Source organism: Aristolochia californica, unplaced genomic scaffold, assembly GCF_029961685.1.
Source record: "Aristolochia californica isolate CCGP_79_NKW_82.1479 unplaced genomic scaffold, dmAriCali1.0.hap1 SCAF_6, whole genome shotgun sequence".
Classification (NCBI taxonomy): Eukaryota; Viridiplantae; Streptophyta; class Magnoliopsida; order Piperales; family Aristolochiaceae; genus Aristolochia; species Aristolochia californica.
In genome coordinates, this window is record NW_027182257.1 from 36252750 (window position 1) to 36277285 (window position 24536).

Consider the following 24536-nt stretch of genomic DNA (forward strand, 5'->3'; position numbering starts at 1 on the left):
ATTTTTGTTAATTTCCTCTGCACACACGCCAATGAGATGTGGCCCGGTAATGATGTCAGGCCGGGCCATTACAAGAATTGGTAGGAGGGTTTGGGTTAGGGGGATTCCCGGTATTTACGGATCTCGAGGTATTGGGATACATGGGCTGGCACTCTCGGTTGGATTGGACCTCGAGAAGAGGCATGGAAGAAAGACTTGCCTTGAGAATCGGCTTGACAAAATTTGTCTTCTCGAGACAATCAATGTGTTGGAGATCAGCATACAAATGGTGCGGGGGTCTCGAGGTCACGGACACCAAAGAGTTTCTCGGGACAAGGGGGAAAATGGGGAGGTGAAAGGACTTTTCTGGAAGAGGGAATTAGAAAAAGGTTCGTGATAGGACGGGGGCAATTTTGGAAGTTTGAAAAGTGAGAGGAGGACGTTGGGGAGGGTGGTGTTTCGGGATTCGGAAAAGTAGAGGAGGACATGAGGGAAGATAGAATTTCGGGATTTGGAAAAGTAGCATTTGAAGGGGTTTCTGACAGAGGTATGGGAGAGGACATTGATTTTTCTAACGAACTTTTAAAGCTTTGGCTCGAAGTGCAAGATGGTCCAGCTTTGGAATACGTGGAAGAGGGGATGGAAGTTGAGCCTGACAAGGAGCCAGCTATTCCTTTTTGGGGTTCGTGATTTGAATTGGAATTCACTATATAGTGGCTTCGAAAACCGGGATGGCGCCAGACATGACAAGTCTAGAAAGACTCCCCAGAAAATTCAAATTTGAGAATGAATTAAGAGTCGGAACTCGGTAACGATGTAGACTTCCTTGAGCATGAAGGGGTAAACACTATGTTGACCCAGTTGGGAGGTGACGCGGACTCAGGGAAGGATCGTCCCATTCGTGTCCGGCGATCGCAAAATACTAATGTCTCCGAAAGAGACCTCAATCCATACGAATGTTCTGCCAAAAATTAGTTCCAAGAAAAGAGTCTCGGATCATTGTGAGGTTGGGGCAACAAAAGCCATGGCAATGTCGAGCTTTCTTCTCTCCGACGTGTCTTCCGCCCACTGTAGTATATTTCCAAAAGCACAGAAGACGCGACGTAGCACCTCCTCCGACCAGAGCTCAATCGGCAGGCCTCTGACTGAGATCCATTGGCCGAGAGGACGACACAGTGGAGTCTCCTCCCATTCTGACACTTCCACCTCCGTTTCTTGTTCCTATATCCTAGCTTCCAGGACTGCCTCTGCCTCTTCCCTCGAGTTGAGAGATACCAACAACTTCCGAGGGCCCAACCAAGATGTTTTGGGTAGATAATCAAACTGTATCTTGTCGCGGATCCAAAATGCGAGAGATTCGTTGGACCAAACATCGGACTTCGTCACCACCGTGAAGACTGATTTCAGCGTCATCTTTTCGGCTGAGAAAATGTCGGGGGGTAAATGGATGGTAGGGTTCTAGGCAGTGGGAAGGGGGATTTTCTAAGGGGATGGGGGTAGGCAACTGGTGTTAGATTTATCAATTTTTTGGCTTCTATTTGGTAGAGGGGGGGGAGGGAGGGGTGGTCGAATATTGTGAGCCATTCTTCGGTGGTGCCACAGCATGTTTCTCTCTGATGTTAAGGATCATCTCTAGCAATAGTTTCCAACAGGACGAAGTTCCAAAAAACTCTGGGAGGTAGATTCGAGCCATGATTCCCTCTTCTCTGGACAATTTTGAGCTCCCGTATCCCCTTGTTTCAAAACACCGAGAGGGAGAAAGAGATTTCTCCTATTCTAATCTCCCAGAATCGAGGTACTCTCGCTGCTTCCCCATCCTTGAAACATCGCGCGAAATCGGAGACTGCAGCCAGAGGAATCGAGATGAAAGATCGTCTTCTTCCATTTCTGATTGTTAAGCGTATAACCTTGTCAAATCTCCTTGGTTTCAGCTCTAGCGAGATTTTTGAGTCTCCACAGACCCATGATGTTTCCCCTTCTTTCCGTTTACCTTTCTTCTACGAATTTCTTCCTTTTGCTGTAACCCAACGCTCGTCTTCCTCCGGCATAGCTTGGTCGAGGTCGAAAAGATTGTCATTCGATTTCGCGATAGGGGTCTCCTCAACAGCGCCGGAAGATTTGGAGTGCTTCGTCGTCGTGGTCACTATCGTCGACTCGAGCCCTACCTTCGCACCAGTAGGCGGGGGTAGTGGTGGGTCGAAAACTTCCTCAGGCGACAATGCTTGAGGAAGATGAGTTGTGGGGGGGTAAATAAATGTGATCTTTATTTTTTGTTTTATCCGTTCACCTAATTACCAATGGGTAAACAAATAAATGTGTTAGAAAATATATCTAGGGGTATTTTGATTATTTTACCACTTCAGTGATTAATATTCTTTGTGTAATCTTGTTATGCATATTAACTTATGTTAACTTATATTGATATGTACATACGATGTGTAGTTAAGGAGATTTAAGGTTTATTAAGTGTATAGGGGCATTTTTATAATTTTTACCTCAACACCTATTTAAGAAATTTGGGAATTCATGAACAATTCTGAACAAAGCCTCCCGGGCTCTTCATAAATTTTTTCTTCTTCTTTCTCTTTTTTCTCTCAATTTTCTCCTCTTCCATCACCCAAATCTGGATTTTTACATGGTATCAAAGCAGTAAAATGCTGAGTGCATTCTACAACAGATCTTTGCCATTGTTTAAGAGGACAACCTGCTAGAAGGAGAAAAATTACAAGGTTTTGATGCTGGTTCATCAAAGTTAAGTTTTTTTCTTCCTTTCTCTACCATAACCTTAGCATTACTGGTCTTTATGAATCATTGAAGAATTTTCTACACTTTGATTGCCCTAATTGGGTTATTTGAGATTTGTGTCACCCAAACCAATGTTGAATGCCAGCATCATCACCCAATTGATGACACCAGCCCTAATAGCTACCACTTTTGCATGATATTGATTGAAATAGCTGTGAATTGCTGGTTATAGATTGTTGAAGTGCGCATATCCTGTTGTTGTGCCCTAACCCTAATTTTATGAGTGGGGCCCATCATGATGATAAATCTAGAAATTGTTTGGAAGCTTAAATTGGTTATTTTGTGATCAAATATCAGTATTATGGCTAAGATAGGAGAAGTTTATACTCCGACTAGAGTAAATTTTGGGTTTAATGGAAAGGATACCATCACGATTACTTCAAAAAAATTGATAGGGCCTAATTATCTTAATTGGGTTAAGTCTGTCAAAATGAATCTTAAGGGTATAAAGAAGTTGAAGTTTATCCGAGATGATCCTCCAGTGCCTCTAGATGGTGATTGGGAGGTAGAGGACAATCAGGTTATGACCTAGATTAACAATAATATTGGTTCTACTCTTGGAAATCAGGTGATGAACTGTGAGACAACAAAGACAATGTGGCTGTCACTAGAATCTTTACATGCACAGGAGAGTAATCCCTCTCAAATTTATGAGCTGTATACAGACATTTTTGGGTTGAAAAGAGAAAATCGAATTGTTACAAAAAATCTTTACATGCACAGGAGAGTAATCCCTCTCGAATTTATGAGTTGTATACAGACATTTTGGGGTTGAAAAGAGGAAATCGAATTGTTACAGAATATTATAGTGTATTCTTAGGCATATGGCAAGAGAACAATGTATATCATCCGTTTACTACCGATGAAAATTAGCTGAGAAAACAGAAAAATCAAAATAGTCACTAAGATGGAGAGAGGAGGCCAAAGAGGTACAGCTCCTAATCCATAATCGCCATCGGTCATCAAATCCCATCCAACTCAATAGGTCAGCCAGAAGATCCCATTTCACCCTGTTAAAGGCCTTTTCAAGATCCAGCTTCAAAGCAAAGCGAGGGGCATTGGAATAGGAGAAGTGATCAAATATAGCTCATGAACCGCCATGGTGGAGTAAGAATATATTCCTTCCCCAAAGGAAGGCACCTTGACCAGGATGAATCACTAGGGGAAGGAAGGTCAGTTTACGAGCCAGGAGCCTAGCAATAATTTTGTATGAGCTAGAGATGAGGCAAATGGGAAGGAAATCACCCAGCTACTCAACATTAGCCTTCTTCGGGACCAACACAATAAAGGAGACCCCCATACTCTAATATGTGATGCCCTCTCTGTGAAAACCCCGAGCCATGGCAGTAATGTCCTGCTTTATAATGGGCTAAGCCCTACGATGGAAGTCACCATCAAATCCATCAGGGTCAGGCACACGATCACAAGCCATGCCCTGAACAACGGTCTCAATCTCCAAGTAAGAAAAAGGAAGCTCTAGAAAGGATGCAACAGCAGTAGAGATTTTGGCAAAGTGAAGGTGGTGAAATATTGGTCTACACAGGCACTCCTAAATGTAGAGGTCTGCATAAAACTTGATCAACGCATCAGTAATGGAGGATCTATACGAGGTAACCTCATTGTCAATACATAATGAGGTAACTCGGTTAGTCCTCCGCCTCACCGAATTGACGACATGAAAGAATTTTATGTTGGCATCCCCTTCCGTCAACCATCGGAACCGGGTACGTTGCTTCCAACGCACTTTCTCCAATTGAAGAATAGATTGGAGACGAATCTGAAGGTCAATCCGAGAAGAAAATTCAGTAGTTGAGAGGTACCTTTGTTCTTCGGTCTGGTCCAGGATCCCGATTTGGAAAAGGAGGGAATTTTTCTCAACACAAAGAGAGGAGATCAGATTAGAAGCTCAAGTCTTCAATTTGATTTCGAGGAGATTCAATTTATGGGGGAGGAACCAATCAGGTATGCCAACAACATTAAAACTTGACCACCACTCTACCAAAAGGCGATCAAAATTAACATCCAACAACCAAGAGTTTTCAAAATAGAACGAAGTCGGTCCCCATCTTCCAAATGCAGTAGACAAAAGGATTGGCTAATGGTCTGATTCCACAGTTAAAAACTTTGCCCGATGCATTGTCATAAAGTTGAAGCCAATTAATACTCGTAAGGAACCGGTCAAGCTTTAAAAGGATGGGTTGCCTTTGCCCATTTGACCAAGTGAAGGTCTTTCCCGACATCGGAATGCCCACAAGTTCACAACTGCTGATAAAATCTGCAAAGCTTCGCATGGAAGAAGATATATGGGTGGCTGGTGGAGATTCCCATTAGAGAATCTGATTCCATTGAAATCCCCCAAAATCAGCCAAGGCACTGACCAGAGCTGGAGAAGGACATAGAGCTCCTCCCAAAAAAGATTGCGCTAACGATAGCTGGTAGGGCTATAAACCCCAGCCAGCCCCCAGATGCCACCCGAGTAACAATCACGAACCTGCAAACCAATAGAAAACTGGTCAAGGTAGAGATCAAGAAGGTCCACACTGCTGAAGTTCCAAAGGATAACCAGACCACCCAAGTGGTCCACCGCATCAATGGCATGCCAATCCAACCTAGCACAAGGCCATTGTAAATCAGTTGGTTGTATCGGGTACAAATGGTGTTGTCAAAGAAGGTCGATGTACAAGGGAGGTCAAGAAGAGGCAGTGGGATCGATGAGGGTCTGAGAGGGGGAGCAGTGATGGTAGTGATGACAGGTTGCAGTGGGAGGCTTGACACACTGAAGGTTGGGGGAGAGGGCAAGTCTGATGGAAAGTTGGGGAAAGAGATGACAGGAGCAGGTATGTCAGTGTGAATAGGCAAGTTCAAGATACTGTCAAAGGCCTAGGGCTAGGTGGCCAACCACCGGGTTGAGTAACATGACTCGGTCAATGTGAGTCGGTGGAGAGAGTTGCCGCAATGAAGGACTTCGTTCCCCCCGCCGGTGGTCGGTGCCGTTGACGGTGGACAAATCATCAAATACAATCTTTGTCCAGAAGCATTCCTCACCAACTGAAAGCTTGAGGAAGGAGAATCTAGTCCAATGTTGTTTCGGGATAACAAAGAGTCTCGCAACGTCCATGCGAGACAAAAAGGCAGAATCTGGCACCTGTATGAGAATCCTTCCAAAAGTAGCCACAATTCGACACAAAATGTCATCAGACCGGAGTTCGACCGGAATTTCCCAAATCGAAATCCATTGCCCGAATTGGGTAGTAGGAATCGAGGGGTCCCAATCCGTGAACCTCGCAAGGGGCGCAACAGTAGGATAAGGTGTTCAATGCGAAGGTCTTATCGACGATGGAGAGGAAAGAGATCAACCATACGAGGGGCCCAAGGTATGACACTTTTGGAAGATATCCCAGCCATAGTCGAGCACAGAACCAGGTTGCAAGGCTAGAACAGATCCAGTTGGGGTCGATCATGGTGACCAAATTATCATTTGCACAAAGTTGTCTCCCACGCAACAAGGAAATGGGGGGGGGAAGGACCTCCAAGGACAGGTGATGGGGGAGAAGGGGCATTTTGGGAGGGTTGGGTGGTGGTGGAGCAGTGTTCGAAAGGGGAGCAAGGATCGGTAATAGGGGAAATGCTCTGGTCGGGGTATGGGTGGGTGCTGGTTGGTCGGAGCCGGGGTTGTCGGAAGGTCTTGTTCGATTAGAATGTAATCCCTGAATGCCGCTCGGAATGCTGACCAGCCGATGGATCCCGCCTGTTCTGGGAAATAGACTCTTGTCGTAACCAATTCTCCACGCGTCTGCACGATTGTACACTCCGATCGTTCATGGTAGCAGAAAACAGAGAAACAGAAGGTAATCTTTCTAATTTGGAGCTCCTTGGACCGAGTTTTGCGTCCTCCATTGGAATGGCAGCATCGAACTGGCCGAGGAAGGTTGCACACGCAGTTGCCGGAGAGGAGACGAAAGCTCGTTTCCTAGCGTTACTGATGGTGATTCGGATTAAAAGTCTTGTGTGATCCCTGTGCGACCAATCTTTAGAATCGAATCGCCGAATGTAAACAAAGATTTGATGTAATATTACAGAATGTACAGTAGACTTATTTCTCCTCAAAGCGCAATATCAATATTAATGTTATGAACTGAGTAGTAGAGTAGAGAATCTGCATATATCATCTCAGTATGACAGTGTTAACTGGGGCAAAAAATATGTTGTTATAGCAATTTCCAGTTTCAGCTAAAAAGAGACTTTGTAAGACACTTGGGCTAAAGAAGGCCCTATTCTTATTTGAAAACCAATGAACAAACAATATTGAAATATTAGGGAAAATTCACAAAAAAAATGCAATGTATAATTCAATCATTCTTTCTATAGTGCAAACTTGCAAAAAAAAAACAGCAGCCGCACTCTCTTACTGGCTCATAGAAAGACATGCACAATCAAATCCAAAGGAGTTGAGAACAAGAAGAAATTACTAGAAATTTTTCTCACGACACTAACATTAGCAGAGGCAGCTACCGTAAAGATACCCCCCAAGGCAAGAAGTTTTCAGCAGACCAAATGGTTTCCACATGTACACAAATTTGTCCATTTCAAGGTTTCTTGAGACAGGCACTACAATGAACCTAAAGAACCCAAAGAAACCATACATGGGAAGAAGTGATCTTAATCAACAAAAGATGAAAAAGATGTGAAAGATGTGATGAACTGCTCTCCATTATAGTTAGTTATACCTTCCTCACCTATTTTAAAAGTGCACAACTTTAAGTTTATTTACATAATTGAATGGCATGGTAAATAACAGCTGTCTACAGAGGCATAAAAAAACACAATTTTCAAGAATATGTAATCAAAAGAAGAGAGAGAATTTGCTAGGTTTTTACCAAGATAAGGTGCAAGAGAATTATGATTACTAGATTAACAGTATGACATACCAACTGCATAAGTCTCTAGGGAATGGTGATAAGGTTAGCAATCATCAAAATTTGCCAAGACATTTTTAGCAGGAAATGAAAACTCCATTAGTTACATGCCGAGTGCACATTTTCAAGATTTGACTACTGCTCTTATTCAAAAAGAATGGAGTAGGTCACAGTAAGAAAGATAAAAATCAATGACAGAGCAGATGAAAAAAATAAAAGAATAACAATAGAATGCAGAAAGCGAGAACAAAAATAACAAATCAAAAAAGAGAGTTACTTACATGATGAACATCAATAGTATCCAAAAATTTCTCAAATGCTTGAATCCACTCTACATGGCTCCAGACCCTTGGTATATCGATTGAAATCACTCGATACCCCTGAAATTACACAGACTTAGTCAGCTAGATCCAGAATTCCACCAAATATAAACAATGTCAAAAGAAAAAGTACAGATTCTCAAGAAATTAATTTTTTGTGTTTTAAAAATTATGGGAATTTTATTAAGAAGGGAAAAAAGAAAACAACAAACTAATGCTGAATTCCAAAGCATGATACTTTTTTAATTTTAGTAAAGAAGCTTGTAAAGAAAGAAACTAGAGAAGATTTGAGAGAAAGAGAGAAGAAATTGAGAGAAATTGAGAAAGGGAAAAGCAGCCAAGGCTGCATTGGAATGCATGCCTGAAAAGTACGAGCTTCCCTCTTTTAATTACTCACTTAAGTGATATCTACATATAAAGACAAAAATGCCCCCCAATTACAAAATCAACTATAACTTGTATAAAACAACTCAGAATTGAATGAAACTTGAAACATAAGAGAAGGCATCAATCTAATAAGACTAAGCTGAACTTGTAATGTGAAATGATCAAAAGACCCCTAAACTGGTATTCTAGCACTCCCCCTAAACTGGTAAATACTAAACAATCCCAGCTTACCAAATGTTCGTGTTTTCTCAGTGGATTTATAACTCGTTTAAGAGATATTTACATAAAAGGACAGAAATACCCCTAATTACAAAATCAACTATAACTCATATAATATAACTCGGAATTGAATGAAACTTGAAACATAAGAACTGAATGAAGGCTTTTGCATCCCCCACAACCTGCCATCCATGCTCCACTCCATCACCAACTCTCAAATGCCAAAGCTTGGTAAAATGCCCATTTCTAGTTGTGCAGGACACATTCCCTGGACCCTTTGGAAAGAAAGGAACAACCAAAAATTTCGTTTTAAAACAGCTCCGATTGAGGTGATTTCTAATAAAACTGTGGGTCAGGTCTGCACTGGCTTCTAACTAGGAAAGAATCCATTCACCTTAGCAGCACCGATTTCAGGAGGAATTGGCATCCGATTGCCGGCATGACTGGGCCCTTTTTTTTTATGAAATGTGATTTTATTAAGAGAACAAAAAAGGAGCTAACTCCTAAAAACAAGAGATTGCAAGGAAGCTCCTTGCTTGGCCAAAGCATCGGCCATAGAATTTGCTGATCTCAGAATGAAAGACCAAAAACAATAAAAAGATTGACAGTATCCAAAATTTCAAAAAAGGCATCCCAATGGCGCCATGGAGGTGAGGAGGCATTCTCGCACCAGCCAATCATCACCTTAGAGTCTCCCTCGATCAGGATCGGCCCGGAGCAATGATCACACAAACACGAAGCCCATTAAGAAGACTTTGAAGCTCAGCCATCGTGGAGTCCGCAATACCGAGAGGCCCGAAGAAGGAGACGATCTGGTACCCAAGAGAATCACTTATCATGCCACCGAAACCGGGTAAGCCAGGGTTATTGAGAGAGGATCCGTCAAAATTCAACTTAAGGACTCCGGCAGGAGGCAGGGTCCACTCGCAAATGACTGGGGGCTTCGAAGAAATGTGGAGTTGGGCAAGGCACCTCCAATTATTTCTAATGGATGATCCCGAGAAGGGGGAGAAGGCTTTTCGAGAGTGAAGCCAAGTAACAATGTTGCCTGAGATGGATTCAATGACTCTATCTTGAGTGTTGAATATGGCATTGAATCTTCTTTGATTGCCCTCAAGCTAGAGACCCCAGGGGATGAATGCAGATAAAGCAAAGATCATCAATTTCCCAAGACCGGGGATAGGAGTCCCTGCAAGAATTCGGCAGGTGGCAGCCAAATCTTTAGGGAAGTAGAGATGGAGCTCAATTCTGCTAAGTATCGACGTATCCCCCAAGAGAAAGGGCACAATAGAAGCAGGTGGCTAACCAGTTTCTTCATTTGCATGGCAAAAAGAGTAGATGGGGTCAACTCTGAGTTGGCCACGAATTTTGAGATTGTCAGCAGAGAGAATCTTATTGCGGCAAGCACTCCACAACTCCACATGAAGAATTTTATTTTTTTATTTTTTTTTTTTGGGGGGGGGGGGGGGGGGGGGGGTACTGAGATGCCATGTGAATTCCACTGCATGCTTCGGACCACGAGTGATCCCGCCTCGAATAACAAAATAAGCGGAGGAGACTAAGAAGGAGCCGCTTTTATCTGGCCACCAGATTAATTTATCTGTTTTGTTAGCTTGAATTCTGGCTGGCTGCAAAGCATCCAAAAGGCGACTGGCTTCAAGACCTTCTAGCTCAGATAGACCACGACAAGGCTGAATGCTCCTTCCCCCATTATCAACGACTTCAGCAATGGTACTATTCCTCAATCTTGAAATTCTGAAGTGGCATATCACCCAACCACCAGTCTTCCCAGAATCTGATATGATGGCCATCACCCACATAGAATCGAACTGCCGTTGAGAAAGTTGGGGTAAGGAGATAGAGAGACCTCCATATAGGAGATAAATTCCTTCTGTTTCCCCTTTCAATCCACCAATTTGGGGAAATGTCAAGCTTTGACAGCACCATATATTTCCAAAGGTTTGGAGCAAATGAGTTGAGTCTCCAAATCCATTTAAGGAGCAAGGCCTGGTTCATATCTTTGGAGAACCAGATTCCGAAACCTCCGAAGCTCTTTGGGAGGTAGACTTCCTCCCAATTGACCAAACGGTACTTGAAATCAGGGCTGTTTCCTCTCTATTAAAATACAAGTTCAGGGGTATTTTGGTCATTTTTTAGATTTTCAATATTACATTTTTCTCTTATAGTATGGCTATTAGATAGAGAATATCTTATTTTATCTCTAATTAAATTTTCATTCAATTTAGACATGTATTTTAGGAGATAAGTAATTTTGAGTATTGAGGGGCATTTTTATCCTATTGTAAAATTTCACTTAAACCCTGATTATAAAGAAGCAGGAAGGGTCTTTCTGGCTCGGATTCCAACTGCCTTCCTTCCAGAAATCCATTTTCTCTTCTATTTTCTCCCCAAATCACCTATTTTTCATGGTATCAGAGCCAGGTTTGGTAGTCTTGGGCAAGTTTCTTTGGATTTTGTGGATCTTCTCTCCATTTTTAGCAATCGCCTTGAAGGTTTTCCCCACATTTCTGGACTGGTAGGGTAAAATTTTCATTTTTTCCCTTTTTCTAACTATCTTAGCCTATTGGCTAATGATTACTGCTTCTATTTGACTGAATGTTAGGATTTAGAAGTGTTTAATGCTCCCAATTTGAGAAAATTTCTCAAATCTGGCTGCATCGTCAACCTAATGTTTGCGTCATCATCCATATAGCTTACGCCTTCTTGATTTCTTGCAGTTAGGTCATTCTTTCATTGATTTATGGTCTCAATTGCTGGAATTGATCACTATTGGTTCTAAATTGAATGAATTGGGTGCTGCATTGCCCTAATTGAATTCGGTGTGGGGCCCACTTGACTACGCAAATATTGAAATTTGGGGAAAGTGCTTCCTTTTGGTTAATTGACGCTCCAGTGTACTGAATTGTGGTGTTTGGTGATATTTAATGGCTGATTGCACACGGGTTGCTATCCAAAGGACTGCTGAGAGGTCAGATGTGAAATTCTCTCAGTTTATTCAGATAACTACGATCCAGTTGAATGGATCGAATTACGTAAACTGGTCTAGATTAGTTTTGATGTATTTAAAGGCTAGAAGAATGGAAAAATATATAAATGATGATCCCCCTGTACCTGTTACTGAAGATTGAGTGGCAGAAGATGATTTAGTACTGACCTGGTTGGTCAATAATATGGAATCCAGATTTAGTGATCAGAGTTTGAGTTGCAATACTGCTAAAACAATGTGGACTACATTGGCTTCCATTTTGTCTCAAGAAAGTAATTTATCAAGGATATATGAGTTATGAGTTATATGTGAAGTTCTTTAATATGAAGCTTAGAGGTAGATCAGTGACAGATTATTTCACTGAGACGAGGGGAGTACTACAGGAGATTAGTACTTTTCATCGTTTTACTACGAATGTTGAAGACATCCGTAAGAAAGAAAATCAAATTCAAGTAGCCCAATTTTTTTTGGATGGTTTGGGGCATGAGTATGATGCTATTAGAGCCCAATTGTTGATTGACGAGGATGTGACCACTCTTGAGTAAGCTTTTAACAGAGTTCTTCGAGTTGAAGATGCAGTTGTAAATAAGAATGAGTCAGGTGGAGCCCTCTTAGAAGCAGCTACTCTTAACCTTCAATCTTCTACTGGTAAGACCCGACAGTTAATTTCATGGTGGTAATAATAGAGGTAGAGATCACTCTTACACAACCCGTGGTCGTGGCCGAAATGATCGAGGGGATCGAAAATGTGTTTATTGTGGTAGGACTAATCATATTTCTGAGAAATGCTGGCAGAAATTTTGTAAACCTACCTGGGCCGTGTGAGGAAATTCAGCACTTATTACAGAGACTGGGTCAACTGACTGCTTCATCTATTGCTTCTCAGACTACTAAGACTCCTTCTTCTTCCTCAGCGAGTGCCGCAATGGCTAGTACAGGTATGAATGCACTAAATATGTATCATTCCCCCTCTTGGCTCATTGATTCAAGAGCCTCTACACACATGTCAGGTATGCCCTCTTTATTTCAGTCCATTAGTCCATCTCATTCATATCGTCGAGTTACTTTAGCCGATGGATCCACCTCTCCCATTCAGGGGGAGGGTATAGTTCGCACTACTCCACAAATATCCTTAGATTTTGTTTTATTTGTACCAAAGTTTCCAGTTAATCTCTTGTCTGTGAATCATATAACTAAATCCTTAAACTATTCAGTAACCTTTTATCCTACTTCTTGTGTTTTCCAAGACTTGCAGACGAAGAGGACGATTGGTTCAAGACACGAGAAGGGAGGGCTCTACATGCTGGATGATGTATCCGTTTCTCAAGTTGTAGCTCTCACTACTACATATTCTTCTTACTTGTGACATATGTGCTTGGAACATCCCTCACCAGCTAAATTGCGTCAGTTTTTTCCTTCTCTGCCAACCGATATTTCATTTGATTGCGAATCCTGTCAGTTGGGAAAGCATCGTCGCTCCAATTTCCCAGTTAGTTCTAATCAAAGCACAAGTTGTTTAAATTAGCCCACTCTGATGTATGGGGTCCATGTCGGGTTCCTAGCCCATTTGGTTTTAAGTATTTTGTGTCATTCATTAATGATTTCAGTAGAGTCACTAGGGTGTATCTCCCACGGGAGAAGTCCAAGGTATTTGATGTATTCTTCAATTTTTTTAATGAAATAAAAAATCAATTTGGTGTATGTGTTCATGTACTTCGTACTGACAATGGTTTGGAATATCTTAACCATAAATTTTCAGTATTTTGTGATTCTCATGGTATTACCCAGCAAACATCCTACCCTTATACACCACAACAAAATGGGGTGGTTGAACGTAAAAATAGACATCTCCTTGAGGTTACAAGGACATTATTATTGCATATGAATGTTTAACTTCGTGCTACTTGGTTAATCGTATGCCCTCAACTGTTTTGAGTGGTCAAGTCCCACTTCAGGTTGTAAAACCCAATTGTAAACTATTTGGTGTGGTTCCTCGTATTTTTGGAAATACCTATTTGTTCATATGCTTGGAACTTCGGTCGATATGTTGTCACCTCGGTCTATCAAATGCGTTTTTTTGGGATATTCCCGTCAACAAAAAGGGTACAAATGTTATGATCCTATTCGACGAAAAACATGTGTCAGCCGACGTGACATTTTTTGAACATACTCCATATTTTTCATCATCTACTGAGCTTCCTGTATCACCTGAATCTCCTTCAGACTGTCTTGTTCCTATTACAGTTTTGGATGTACCAACATCATTGAGTTCTTCATTGCCTCTTCGTGTTTACAACCGTCGCTCTCGTACTCCTGTAGTTACCTCTACAGAGCTCTCTTCTCATGATCCACCAACTTCCTCATTGCCTGCAGATCCTGTTGTCTCTGATTTGGACCTGCCTATTAGTCTACGAAAAGGTAAAAGGTCTTGTACTTCTCATCCGATATCCAAATATGTGTCACTTGATTTTTTGTCCCCATCCTTCAAGTCCTTTGCTATGTCATTGTCTACTTCTCATATACCTCGTTCAGTGCAAGAAGCCTTGTGCTCTCCATAATAAAAACAAGTTATGGATGAGTGCTTTGGTGTCTCGGGGAACATGGAATCTATGTGATCCACCTGCAGGAGCAGCTATTGTGGGGTGTCGTTGGGTTTATATTATCAAATATAATGTTGATGGTTATATTGAATGGTACAAAGCTCGACTGGTAGCGAAAGGGTATACGCAAACTTTTGGAGTTGATGTCTTTGAGACATTCTCTCCTGCGGCCCGACTTACTTGGGTACGTATCTTAATATCTATGGTTGTTAATAAGGTTTGGCCTCTCTTTCAACTCGATGTGAAGAATGCCTTTTTATATGGTGATCTACATGAGGAATTGTATATGGAGCAACCTCCTAGGTATGTTGTGCTCAGGGGGAGACAGAAAAGGTGTGTGTAAACTGCAGAAGGCTATTTATGGACTTAAACAAAGTCCACGGGTCTGGTTTGAAAAGTTTAGTGATGTAGTACTACAATTTGGGTTCTATAGGAATCATTGTGATCATTCTATGTTCCTACTTAAAAGGAAGACTGGTATGGTGGTTTTGGTTGTCTATGTAGATGACATTGTGTTATCTGGTGATGATCTTGATGGTATTACAGAAGTTAAACAATATCTAGCCACACATTTTCAGACAAAGGATTTGGGCTCTCTCAAGTACTTCCTTGGCATTGAAGTCGCTCGTAGCAAGCGAGGTATTGTTCTTTCTCAAAGAAAATACATATTAGATATGTTAAAGGAGTATGGTGTATTAGGTGTTAAACCTATAGACACCGCCATGGAAGTTAATCATAATCTACATGACACCCAGGATCCTACACTCAAGGATAAAACTCAATACCGACGGTTAGTAGGTAAACTGATCTATGCTACAATTACCAAGCCGGATATTTCATTTGTTGTGCGAGTTGTGAGCCAGTTCATGGAAAATCCTCAAAAAGTCCATTTAGAAGCTGGTCAGAGGATTTTGAAGTACTTGAAGGGTGCACCTGGAAAAGGTCTTTGGTATACTCATAATGGGAAAATTGATGTACTTGGGTATTCTGATGTCGATTATGTTGGGTGTAAGATGGATAGACGTTCTACATCAGGCTATTGTTGTTTTGTTGGAGGCAACCTGATAAGTTAGACAAGTAAGAAACAGACAATTGTGGCTAGGTCCAGTGCAGAGGCCGAGTATAGAGCAATGGCTCATACAGTTAGTGAGCTTATGCGGATTAAGTCTGTGCTTCTTGAGTGTGGTTTTATGTTACCTGACCCTATGGTTATGAATTGTGATAACCAGGCAGCCATTTTTACTGTCAGCAACCCCTATTCCATGAGATAACGAAACATATAGAGGTTGATTGCCACTTCATTAGAGATGCAATTATGCAGGGGAAGGTGGTAACTCCTTATGTAAAGTCTTCAGACCAGTTGGGAGATATATTTACCGAGCCTTTGGGGACACGTGAACATGTATCCTTTAGTGACAAGCTAAGATTGTTTGATATCTACTCTCTAGCTTGAGGGGGAGTGCTAAAATACAAGTGCGGGGGTATTTTGGTCATTTCTTAGATTTTCAATATTACATTTTTCTCTTATAGTATAGCTATTAAATAGAGAATTTCTTATTTTATCGCTAGATAAATTTTCAATCAATTTAGACATTTATTTTAGGAGATATGTAATTTTGAGTATTGAGGGGCATTTTTGTCCTATTTTAAAATTTCACTTAAACCCTGATTATAAAGAAGCAGGAAGGGCCTTTTTGGCTCGGATTCCAAATTAGCAAAGCTGCCTCTCTTCCAAAAATCCATTTTCTCCCCAAATAACCTATTTTTCACTCTCCAAAGAAAGTGCTTCATTATTTTATCCAGCTATTGACAAACAGAAGCTGGAGAAGGCATGAAGGATAAATAATAGTTTGGAATGCCAGCGATACATGATTTCAAAAGAGTCAACCTTCCTGCCTTGCTAAACAACCGACCCTTCCATGAAGCAAGTTGCAATTCCATCTTCTCAATAACTGGAATCCAAAGATCTTTGCAAATACACCCAGTGAACAGAAGAAGGCCGAGATAGGTACAGGGGGTGGATGAGATTACGCAACCTAGCACTTCCGCCATTTTTGAGAGGGAGTTTGGGTTGATATTGAACCCAGACAAACAGAGGTTGGACAAGGCATGAAGGATAAATAATAGTTTGGAATGCCATCGATACATGATTTCAAAAGAGTCAACCTTCCTGCCTTGCTAAGCAACCGACCCTTCCATGAAGCAAGTCGCAATTCCATCTTCTCAATAACTGGAATCCAAAGATCTTTGCAAATACACCCAGTGAACAGAAGAAGGCCGAGATAGGTATAGGGGGTGAATGAGATTACGTAACCTAGCACTTCCGCCATTTTTGAGAGAGAGTTTGGGTTGGTATTGAACCCAATCAAGGAAATTTTTCTCTAGTTGACTTTCTGACCTGAGCAAATTACGAAGAGCCCCAAAACTACCTTTAATTTTTTATGTTGTCCATTGTTCCTGCTCCGAAGATCAAAGTGTCATCCGCATATTGAAGGACAGGAATTTGAAAGCCGAGGAGTTGCAGGAAGGATGAAGCCATCCACATTCTTTGGCCAAAAATAGCATAGCAGAGAGGAATTCTGCCACAATGTTGAAGAGAAGAGGGGAAAGAGGATCTCCCTGTCTTAAACCTCTAGATCCATTGAAACATCCACAAATTGTACCATTCAAGACCAGAGAGTACATAGCGGAGGACAGGCAGCTCCTATTCCAATATCTCCAACGATCTCTGAAGCCCATCCAGATCATGATGTCATCCAAAAGAATCTAATTTACCCGATCGAAGGCTTTTTCTAAATCCAACTTAAGTGTAAAAATTGGATCATTCGAGTAGGAAAATTGATCAAACAACTCATGTGCTGCCATAGCTGAGTCCAAGATGTTTCTACCCTTCAAAAAAGCACTCTGGTCATGACTGATGACAAGGGGGAGAACAATTTTGAGCCTATTTACAAGGAGTCTAGCAATAATCTTGTACGAACTTGATATCAGGCTAATAGAACGAAAGTCACCAAGGGTCTCAACATTTTTCTTCTTGGGGATCAACGAGATAAAGGACATGACTAGGCCCTTGCACACCCCAATTATGACTATGTGGTCCCCCCCCCCCAGACCGTCTTTGGCGGACTTTCATGCTAAAAGGGCTCATCCCTCCAATACCTCGTTGTGGAGGATGGACCACCGTGCTAGGTTGTATTTTCTTCCTTTTCATTGAATTAATTTCAAACCTTTTCCTCAGAAAAAAAAAACTGAATGAAGGCGTCTATCTAATAACGTCAAGCAGAGAATAATCTGAGCCTATGAAATGACCAAAATACCCCTGAAGTGGTACTTTAACAAATATCATAGAAAGAGTAACATATTCTCGAGAATTTTTCCAAGAAATTAATTCTTTGTGTTTTGCAAATGATGGGAATTTTATTAAGAAGGAAACAAAGAATACCAAAAATTAATTCTGAATTCCAAAGTATAATACTTTTTTTTATTTTAGGAAAGAAGTTAATATTTTATTAAATGTGACAAAGTGATGAGGAAGAGAAAAAGAATCAGTAGACAGAGAGAAGCTCATAAATCAGAAAGAGAATTATGAAAACACAAGAATGAAATTATAGGAATTCCAAGAGAAACATGGATCAGGTCATGGTAAATTTGTAGAGTAAGGTCTTGAATTTAGTTCTCACTGGGTATGCAGCCTAGTCTGCTTGTGTACTTGTCAATCAGAGAGAAACAAAGAGACTTGTCAACCTGACAATCCAAGATTGATCAACCTCACTTCACAACATGGACATCAATATCATCCATCATTGATGGAGCCTTATACAGACTATGTTGGTCTGCAACCTCCCTCTATGATAGACTACCAATTATAGTATGGCGACACTCTAATGTCTGATCCCCTTCCGCCACTTTCATTCCCACCAAGAAAATAAATTTGGATTATGTCCTCTAAATATATAACTGCTAACTGTTGGAGAGAATATCATACAGAACAAAGAAAAAAATGCTGAACATGTACTGTTGCATTTCCTGTGGAGCTTGCCAAATCATAGAATTAGTTGAAGGCAGGCATGGATTTCATGAGAACCAGTCCCTCACTTCACTATTTTCAAGAGAATATCATACAATAAAAAAATGCCAAAAGTATATCGTTGCATCTCTCGTGGAAGCATGTCAAATCTTAGGAAAAAGTTAAAGGCAGGCACAGATTCCATGAGGACCAGCTCCTCAGTTCACTATTTTCAATTTAAAAGTTAACTAGAAGAAGATGCTTGATTTCTTTGTCATCCAACTCTAAAGGTGGTCAATTTAAGCTGTCATATATTTTGACAAGAGATGCCATTATGTTTAGCCATTTATCACCTTCATCGACAAAGACATGACTTGCTTGTAGTAGACATCAGCAGTTCCTGCTGTTCCTGGTATACAGATAAGGGGAGGAACTACCTTTGGTCCAAAATCATAATATCTCCATTGTTTGGATCCAATCTGAAAGAAAAAAATACAGTTTACTCATAAGCAACTATAAGACTTGAAGGAAAATACAGCATAAGTTATTCTCTGGTACATCATTCTTATAACAGAGCAACCTTCTTAGAAAATGTTTGGTACGCTTATGATGTCTGAACCATTTCTTTTCTCATCCTATAAGCAGTGAATAACTGCTGCTAGTTCCCAATAAGAATATTGACTTTGCTGCTAATTTTGTTAACAGAAAAAGAAGCTAATGAACTACATACTCTTGTATTTAAGTTGAATAACAGAAACCTCTATGTCTGTCACCAATTGCATCATCAGTAAGATAACATGTTTAACTACAATGAATGATTTAGTAAAAGAGAAATGTTAATTGTGATTTATGTTTAAGATAAAATGAGATATTGCCACAAAGTTTTTACATTACACAAGTTGATAAAAAGGATTCCCACCACTGAAAATTCGCACAAACTGCAAAATGACTCGCAAGTTGCAAATATGCAAGACAGTTAACGGTGATTTATAGAAATCCAAGGAAAGACAAGACTATAATTTCAAATTTATGTTGAAAGCAAATACATTAAGCCAGCATAATGACCAATTTCACTAACTACATTTCAATAAGAGAATTCGATTCACGCGACAAAATTTATCAATAGCTTTGTCTAATAGCTCCAAGCCGAGAAGAACAAACCACAGAGTAAATAGACGGCATGCACTTCTGACACATCAATGAACAGTCTGAGTTGGGAACGAAATATCACAGAACCATACAGTGTTACGAAATCACAGACCCAAGAACTTAAACTAAGAGTTCAGGATCCCGAATCAGAAAGCGAATTCTGAAGGTTGCGTAACAAAATACATAGTACACAGAGCCCACCAAGAAAGCTGCCCATCTTTGATTCACCAACAGTTCAGAGCAGAAGACACAGCATTAAATCGACCAAAAGAACGGAACAAGATCGGAGAACTACTTCCACCTAAGGGTAATCAAAATGCATCAAATGCAACAGGAAAATGAATAAATTAACAAATTATTAAATGAAAGAAAGAAAGAGAGAGAGAGAGAGAGAGAGAGAGAGAGAGAGACATTTCCAGTTGGAGTCATGACAACCAAAAGCGATCGGCACAATAATCACAATTAAAGATCAAGATCAACAGAGCTAGAGGTGTACATACAGAGATCTTGTGCAGAGGAACCTGAGATTTGAAGTAGACGTAGTCTCCAGGCGTCGAATAGACGCGTTTCATGACTAGTGTCTGAAATCGCCCATCAAGAAAGGAAAACCAAAGACGAGTTTTGATCAACTCCCAAATTGTGTTCAACCTTTTTTTTTTTTTAAGCGGAGGCTGGTTGGCGAGGAGCAGAGGATGGAGAAGACACGTGCGAGTCAGCAACCGGCCAACAGCTAAGAAGGGAGAATCGATGCAGGAAAGGCAAGGTTGCTGACGCTACGATGACTGTCGAGTTCCCACTAATCTGGTGTCTGCGTGAATTTTATCTGTTCGCAGTTACGGAATCAGTGGCCATGATTGTTAACCATTTTCATTTCAGCGCAACATTTCCTTTTTCTTTGGTAACTAGAGAGCCGTTTACGGCTTTACGCGCGTGGACTATGTGAACTAATATTGAGATTATTAACCAGTGGCTGGGGCAGATAACAACCATGAGAAGGATCTAAACCTATGTGAGGGAGTAGATAGAGGAGATGGATCTTATAGTTGAATAATTATAGAATCATAAATAAAACATATATATCCATATATATTAAATATTATTATGTAAAAAAATTGCAAAGACTTGTGCAAGGAGGTCACCAAGGGATGTACCATAACTTAAATAATCATATGAACTGGCTCAGAATTTATTTCAGAGCTTATATATAAGCAAGAAATGATACAGACACCAATCACAATAAGATGATTGGCAGTAACATCTAAAAACAACAAATACACAGATCTTGTAAAAATCTATCCCATCCATCCACATGATCATATTCTAGATAGAAAATACGAGATTTGAGCAGTTACTCTTCAGTGTTCTTTTTTGTCTTAAAGCTGCATACTAGAGTTAGCTATACTCAGAATCACTTACCTGATCAACAAGTCATTGTAAAAGTCTTGAATCTGAAGCAGTTATTGCTTATATTTCGGACGCATCCACCTCTCTTACTGTGGCCTATTGGGCATTACAGATTCAACCAACGCTAAGTCACTGGCCTTCTTCACGGGCTCATCATTTATAAGCAGCAATTTGAAAGGGATCTGAGGAGATGTTGCTGTAAACCTTCACACCGTGGAGGATAGCTAGGACTTCAGCATTGGTTGAATCTGAAATGACCAGAGGCCCAGTGAAAGTGAGCAACACAAACTCCATTTACTATTCCATGCATGTACCTGTCACATGGGATCCTTGATATTTAGCTCAACATCAGCTAATCACCATTTAGTCTGAGAATGCAAGTAATTCATGAAAATTCTATTTACATCCCACATAAAAGTTACTTTGCCCCTACAGTCTTTTAGGGGCATTTTTTAATTTGAAATAAATATGATATCAAAGAATATACAGCAGACCCATTCCTCCTCAAGGCTCAATATCACCATTAATGTCATGAACTTAAAAGAGTATCAAATTTTTGTACATATCATCTCAGCATGACAGTGTTAAACTAGGCCCCAAAAGCTGTTGTTTTAGAAATTTTCAGTTTCAGCAAGAAAGATAGTTTATGAGACACTTGGGTTAACAAAGGCCCTAGGAGACCTTCATACAGTGATAGTGTTATTAGAAAGCCAATGATAAAAACAATATTAGAATATTGCTGAAAAATTTTACTAAAAGCACCGCATACGAAGCTCCTGTCAATAATTCTTTCGACAGTACAAACTCGCAAAAAGTAGCGCTCCTGTTTTCTTACTGCCTAAGAGAGAGAATTAAGCAAAACCAAATCCAAAAGAGATGATAAAACACGCAAAAATAGAACAAGCAACAAGCAAATTCTGACACAAAGAGCAACAACTAGAAATTTTCCTCAAGAGTCTAACCTTAGCAAGGGCAGCTACTGTACAGATACCTCCCTAGGCAAGAAAGTTTCGTGAGACCAAATGGTTACCACAAGTACAGAAATTTGTCCATTCAAGGTTTCTTGAGGCAGGCACTACTATGAGCCTAAGGAAACTGAATAAGCCATATCAAGGAAAGATGTGGCCCTATCAACAAACAATGAAAAAGATGTGAAAGATGTGATGAACTGCTCCCTGTTTTAGTTAGTTATACCTTCCTCGACTATTTTAAAAGTACATGACTGTAAGCTCATTTACATAATTGAAATGATAGTTAAGCTCATTTACTGTAAGATTATGTAACACATAATCTTCAAGGATATGCAATCAAAGGAATAAAGAGAGAGGGAAAGAAAGAAAGAACTTGCAAGGGTTTTACCAAAACATGGGCAAGAGAATTATAATTAGTAGATTAATAATCTAACACTGCACCTGTATAAGTTTCACTAGAATGGTGATGAGGTTAGCAATCAGTCAAAATTTGCCGTAGACATGAAATCCAAATAGAAAATGAAAACTTCAAAGGTTCATGCCAAGTGTATGTTTACTAAGTGTAGACATGAATTATGTTTACTTCTGTTCTTATTTGAAAAAAAAAAATGGAGTAGGTCACTCTGTAAGAAAGATAAATATTGATCACAAAGCAGATGACAAAAATAAACAAATAACAATAGAACAAAGAAAGCAGCACCAAATTAACTAATCAGAAAAGTGAGTTCCTTAAATGATCACCATCAATAGTATCATCGAATGCTTGAATCCCCTGTAGATGGCTCCATACCCTAGGTAAATCAATTGAAATCACTCAATACCCCTGAAATTACACAGAATTACTCAGCTAGATCAAGAATTGCACTGTATACCAAACATGATGAAAAAGTGTAACAGATTCTCTTGAGTATATTTCCAAGAAATTAATTCTTTTTCAAGTCAGGAACTAATTATTTTTTAAGCCAGAAATTAAATCTTTGTGTAAGCAGGTAATATTTTTGAATGTGACCAAGTGATTCAGAAGAGAAAAATAATCGGTAGAAAGAGAAGCTCATAATAGTCAGAAAGAGAAATTAGAAAAGACAAGAATGAAATTATATAAGGTCCTGGGTTCGATTCTCATTGGCGTATGCAGCCTAGTGTCCTTGTGTACCCGTCAATCAGAAAAGAGAGAGAGAGAGAGAGAGAGAGAGAGAGAGAGAAACAAAGAGACTTGTCAATCTGATCATCCAAGATCGATCAACCTCTCTCTACATCATCGACATCAATATCATCCATCATTGCCGGAGCCTTATACAGACCACATTGGTCTGCAATCTCCCTCTATGTATAACCCAACCCAGAAAATAAATTTGAATTATGTTCTCTAAAATATAACCGCTAACTTATATAGAGAAAATCATACACACAAAGAAGAAAATGCTGAACATGGAGGCTGCGTTTGACAGCACAGAAAAAGAAAAAGAGAAAACAAGAGAGAAAGAATCCTGAAGAAGAAGCCATTTCTCTTGTTTGGAAGCGCAGAATCGTGGAGAGACTCAGAAAGAAAGCTAGTTTCTCTCTTCGTTAAAAGATTTTGTCTCTATAAAAGATAGAATTAGCAAAGAAAAGAAAATCAAGAGAAAGAGGGGAGAATTTTATCTGGTTCTTCCCCTTTTCCTCTCGGACCTTGACCTGCTTCGAACTTACCGAAGATTTGCTTTTGAACTCTATCCCTCTGTCCCTCGCCGAACTCATCCTTGCCAAACGAATCTTCATCGGCATTCTCTCTCTGTAACTCTACGCGAATTCCTTTCTTTCTTTCTTTCTCAACCGCCTCTTTTCTCTCTTGTTTTTAAGGTAGCCACATCAAGATCACTCATAAGGAATTTCCCGCTGAACATAAAATCTACGCAACGGCGAAAAGTCCAGACACTCCACCGTCATGGAAATTGTAGTGGAAATCAGGCGGCAAAATCAAGTATCCAATGAATTAACATATTTGACCTTTCTAGTCCAAACTATCTTTGTTTTCTAACGGGGGGTTATCAATTTGACGCAAGAGAGATGAATTATGTAAGGACTATGGACACAACCTATCTCCATACTGGTATGAAATTGTCCACTTTAGGTCTAAACTCTCATAGATTTGTTCTTGGGTTTTACCCCAAAAGGTCTCATACCAATAGAGATAGTGTCCACACTTATATATCCAAGATCTTCACTACTTCTAACCAACGGGAGACTTTTGTTGTATACCCAACAATCCTCCACTCGAACAAAGGACCACCGAGCCTCCCCTCAAACAATCATCCATCCGTCCACTCTCTACCAACCCAGATTTTCCACTCCAATGCGTTAGAAGCACATGTCTTACATGGAGTACCACTTGTCTCGAGAGCATACTCTATCCAGATCAACTCTTCTTTACCATGTTGGGACCAGGACACGTCCATGAAGAATCTGGAGCACACCACCTGTCTAATAGAACACATCTACGGATCCCTTTACAATCTAATTCTAGGTCCACCACCTTCGTTCGGTATTTAGAGGATTCATCCACCATGGCTAACTCTGGGGCATAGCTCTAATACCATTTGTAAGGATTATAGACACAACATATCTCTACATTGGTATGATATTGTCCACTTTGGGACTAAACCTTCATGGATTTGCTCTTGGGTTTTACCCCAAAAGGCCTCATACCAATGGAGATAATGCCCACACTTATATATTCAAGATCTTCCCCACTTGTAACAAATGTGGGACTTTGGTCGTATACCCAACAAATTAC

At 40.3% G+C, this 24536-nt stretch overlaps 1 protein-coding gene and 1 long non-coding RNA gene across 3 annotated transcripts in view; both read right to left on the reverse strand.

The window, feature by feature from the left end:
* The window catches only part of LOC137934440 (uncharacterized), a 35468-nt gene extending 15444 nt beyond the window's left edge, over nt 1–20024 (reverse strand). Inside the window, exons 1-3 of one of the 2 annotated variants that reach the window (XM_068778770.1) lie at nt 19910–20024; nt 18593–18718; nt 7982–8080 (exon numbers count right to left, since the gene is read on the reverse strand). In XM_068778770.1, coding sequence (XP_068634871.1) covers nt 7982–8080; nt 18593–18718; nt 19910–19960 — 276 coding nt within the window. In that variant the 5' untranslated portion in view covers nt 19961–20024. Of the gene's footprint in view, nt 1–7981; nt 8081–18592; nt 18719–19888 lie in introns of both variants that reach the window. The other variant, XM_068778769.1, reaches the window with a different exon arrangement.
* A 654-nt stretch (nt 20025–20678) lies between these two features.
* Nucleotides 20679–23582, reverse strand: LOC137967113 (uncharacterized). Its single transcript, XR_011116491.1, has 3 exons — nt 23453–23582; nt 22505–22586; nt 20679–21106 (listed from the first exon to the last, which is right to left on the reverse strand). It is a non-coding gene; the product is annotated as an uncharacterized lncRNA (long non-coding RNA).
* Between the last annotated feature and the right edge of the window lie 954 nt (nt 23583–24536).